At 47.0% G+C, this 3,947-nt stretch overlaps 1 protein-coding gene across 1 annotated transcript; it reads right to left on the bottom strand.

Moving 5' to 3' along the window:
• Window positions 1-249: 249 nt before the first annotated feature.
• PtA15_8A461 (uncharacterized protein) lies at window positions 250-1,987 on the bottom strand (the record flags this gene model as incomplete). Its single annotated transcript, XM_053171894.1, has 4 exons — window positions 250-332; window positions 410-635; window positions 782-1,303; window positions 1,394-1,987. 4 exons carry the CDS (start codon window positions 1,985-1,987, stop codon window positions 250-252), a joined length of 1,425 nt encoding a protein of 474 aa, XP_053023112.1.
• Window positions 1,988-3,947: the final 1,960 nt, after the last annotated feature.

Genomic DNA, 3,947 nt, shown 5'->3' with positions numbered 1-3,947 from the left:
AAAAGTCAGACGAGTTGGTGCGGATGGCATCATGAAACGCACATATTCTTCGGGAGTATGTAGTAGTAGTAGTAGCAGCAGCTCATCAGAACAGTAACATCAAGTGTACGTGTAATGGGGCATTAATGGTTATTAGATTTATGGAGAGAATAGGATGTAGAAAAACGACGGCAAGGAAGATTGGAAATGATTGGGGGAGAAGTATCGACAGAGGTCGGATAGCCCGGCCGATGAGGGCAGGTGTCTGGGTCACGAAGTCACGGCCATAGGTCTGTCTGTGTTTTGAGGAGGGTCGTACTGGGGTGGGGGCTGATCCGAATGAGATGGGACGGCTGAGAGACGGAGGACGAGAATGTTTGAGCTAAGGAAGGAGGGAGGGTGGAGGAGGGGAAGGAAGGAGGGGACTGACGGCTGCCGACGGCCTGGTCCATCAACTGGCTCCACTTCTTGTTGGGTTTCGGGCTCGGATTGTTGCTGGGCAGGGTGTGGCTGCGTTTGATGTCGCTGGTCCGGAGGCCGATGAGCGGGTCTTTCGAGTGGGGCCGGCTCTGGCAACTCGTCGGTCGGGGGGTCGAGGGAGGATGGGATGGCGATCGCTCGTCGTCACTCGCCCAGATATGAACACTTGATCTATCCTGGCAGGATGATTTTCGAACGTGAGATCAGCTGCTTCTGTCTCTCTCCTGCCAGCTTCTAATTTTTCTTTTCTTTCTTTCTTTCTTTCTTTCTTTCTTTTTTTTTCCCCTTGGGAGAATATCTAATGTCATGACACTTGACTGACGTGTGAAGTCTTCTCGTTTCCTAAGCCTCCTAGGATCGAGTGGCGCGGATTGGTGGGCTTGGTCTGGGGCCGAAGACCGATGACGAAGTGGTTTTGGTTGAGGATCATGAACTCGAGTACTGCCTGAGCTTGTTTGACTTCCTTCATTATCGATTCTTGTTCGAGTAATGACTCCTGTTGGATAGCTGATTGTGGTTGTGGTTCGCCGGATGCTGTGGGGGGTGGTGGGGGTTGACGTTGGGCATAGATGATCTTATTGAGTTTGTCGGTCGTCGTCGGGTTGGCTGGACAGAGTGCAGGTTGAAAGACTACTGCCAGGTTGTTCGCCGTCATCAGATTTTTGTCACATCGGTTGGCAAAGACCGCTAGGAGATCTAAGAGATAGAGTAGGAGATATTGCCCGGATGGACTGAGGGTTGAGATTAGAGATTTGAACAGTTTGATTTGTTTTGGTTGATCCCCTTCGAACTTCGCCAAAACTCCTTTTAGGTCCTCATACATGGGTTGGGATATCAGGGGCTCCTGGATGATAATATGTGTGTGAAAGCAGATAGGTCAGTTTGATGATCCAAACCAAGATGGAAGAAGCAACCCAGAGATCAGGATACCCACGGGGAGACACATCAGATATCGCCTGAGTACGTTGGCAGCATCGTGTATCGAGAAATAAGGTTTCTGGAAGTCATCTAATGAATGGTTATCGTTGTCAATCTGAGGGGGTTGGAGCGGATTTTGGTTGAGAGAGGAGTGGGATGATCTCCAGTCGAGATCTTTTCCATAGAACGGGGTTTCCTCGAAGATAGCCTGGAGTTCTTTCATTCGTTTAGTTGAGCCTGAGATCCTGAAGATGCCTTCTACCTCGGTGCCCTTCTCCTTGAGATACAGGCCACACTTTGCGACGACGACTGGGATGAAGCCGTAGATGTATGCCTTCTTATCCGCCCCGATCATCGAGATGGCGACTGAGGCTGACTGCAAGGAGTCCTCTAGTTTGCACCCAAATATCTTGTTGGGCTGGTTCTGCTGCTGGTGGTGGTGGTGCTGGTGAGGGAGGGTCCTTGAGGAGGAGTATTGGTCTGCGGTTGGTGGCGGGTGGTGGCTTGGAGAGTCGGCGTGGTGTCTGTGGTTGAAGAGTGGCACTTTCCACCATCGCTGCTTGGTGGCTGGCTGGTGGTGGGCTTGGATCTCTGAGAGAGCAGAAGACATCTCCGATGCTGGATGGGGGGTGGTAGTGCGGGGTGTGTGCTGGGAAGTTGGCGTGAGCTGGGGGGTGGTCAACAGGGCAGACTGAGCCTGACCGAGCGGCGAGAGCAGCAGCGGAGACTCATGTGACCGTTTTAAAGACGCATGCAGCTATCGGCTTAGAGAGGGCTGACATGTGTAAACCCATAAAACTCGGCCTGGTGCTCACATGCCGGCAAATACATAAATACATACATAAAAAAACAGCCTACAATCCCCCCCGACCACCCCTTTAGATCACCGCGGCTCCCTCAACAAGCAATCACCTCATGGGGTCGAAAGATGTAACAAATCGACCTTCTACGTAAACATCTACGCAGCCCCGACGACACACCATGTGCCTGGCAACCGCCGCGGTAATACATGTAGAACACGCCCTGTGACGATCACGAACAAGTTGACGCTGGGAAGCACCATATTTCGTGGCAGTTCAGAAGTGCTGCGTTCTGGCAACCGTTTTAGAGACATCGCTCGGTTCAATCCCCACACCACAGTGTTGTTTGGGTACATATCTATCCAAGCTGCTGATCGTGCGTATCAAAAGGGTCAGACTCCGGTGGTCTCAACAGATGTCTATAAGTCACAACCCGCAGGTTGCAGAAAGCTTTCTGCGGTCCATGGTTCCAGCAGGATTTTTCTGGTGCACCAGCCATCAACCCTGCAGGTGCCCATGTCAGGCCAGTTTACGTGTCAGCTGTAACACTACACATTTTATCATAAGATTTTCAAACATCATTCAGGTCAATCTCATGACAAGGTTGAAAAACATTGCAAGATAATGATTAAAAATGCAAGAAAAACAGTGCTATTAAATTAGCCCATTGAATAGAGCTGTTGACTTGGCTTGGGGTCCCGCTTTTCAAGCAACTGAGGGGCTGATGGGTTTGCATATTCAATCAATTGCAAGCGCAGTCTTTTGAAAAGTGCTGCCTAGCGGAGCAGACAAGACTTGCTCACTGAGTACACTTCGGCTGAGTCAAAGGCCTGTGAACTGAGATGCAAGCAAAGGATCCATCAGGCTGATCAAAATTTTCGCCCAGAGTTGACAGAATTGCAACAGGACCACGGCAAGCACCTACGTCTAGACAGCCCTAGTATGTAAATTGTTTCAAAAGGCAATTTTTTGATAAGTACTTACTAAAAACCTGTGAAATTGGTTTCAAAACATGTATTATTGAGTTTTTTTTCTGGAATATACTGATGTAGCGCATTTCAATCCAGTTTCTTGATTGAAAGAATAAAATGACATACTTACCTATGATGTTTCAAATTTGGATGCACAACATCATGAGCATAATTTTGCTTGCATCCAATGAACAGCAACCTCCACTAACCAACCTAGACCTGCTATTTTTGGCTTCTATTTTTTGAATCTCCTCCTCACCAAGTCATAAACCAGAAGTTTACAGCAAAAGAAATGTCCTTCCCTACCACAATGAAAAAAGCAATCCCAAGTTCCAAAACTGTGTAAAAATGTTACTTGCTCAGCTTGTTTCAAATCTGCTTTGCCAAATTTCAAGAAAAAAAAACATATGAACTGACATAATATAAGGTGGTTTCAAAAACTGGGGTTCCCCCATAAAAACAAGAGCTAAACTGGTTTCAGAGTAAAAATTTCACAGGCTTTTACACAAATGTGTCTAGCAACAATGGGCCTTTACTATACAGATATTGGTATAGTATAGTAATAGTTATTGTATTTTTTTTGGTCCAATAACAGTACTGTTCTTTCCATTTCCCGTAATGAATTTTCAATACTATATCCAATTACATGAGGTTTTTTTTTTTTTTTTTGAAAATACTATATCCAAATGAAGGAAGAAATAAAAAAAATCTCAATACTATACTGGCCAGATGTGGCCAGTACCACTACTCAGTAGGGATGAAAATCTATCTATTTCTTGGGCTTGGGGATCAGAGCACC

This window comes from Puccinia triticina, chromosome 8A (genome assembly GCF_026914185.1).
Source record: "Puccinia triticina chromosome 8A, complete sequence".
In the NCBI taxonomy this organism is placed as follows: Eukaryota; Fungi; Basidiomycota; class Pucciniomycetes; order Pucciniales; family Pucciniaceae; genus Puccinia; species Puccinia triticina.
Note: the sequence above shows the minus strand (reverse complement) of the source record. Positions and strands in the feature narration are given on the sequence as shown.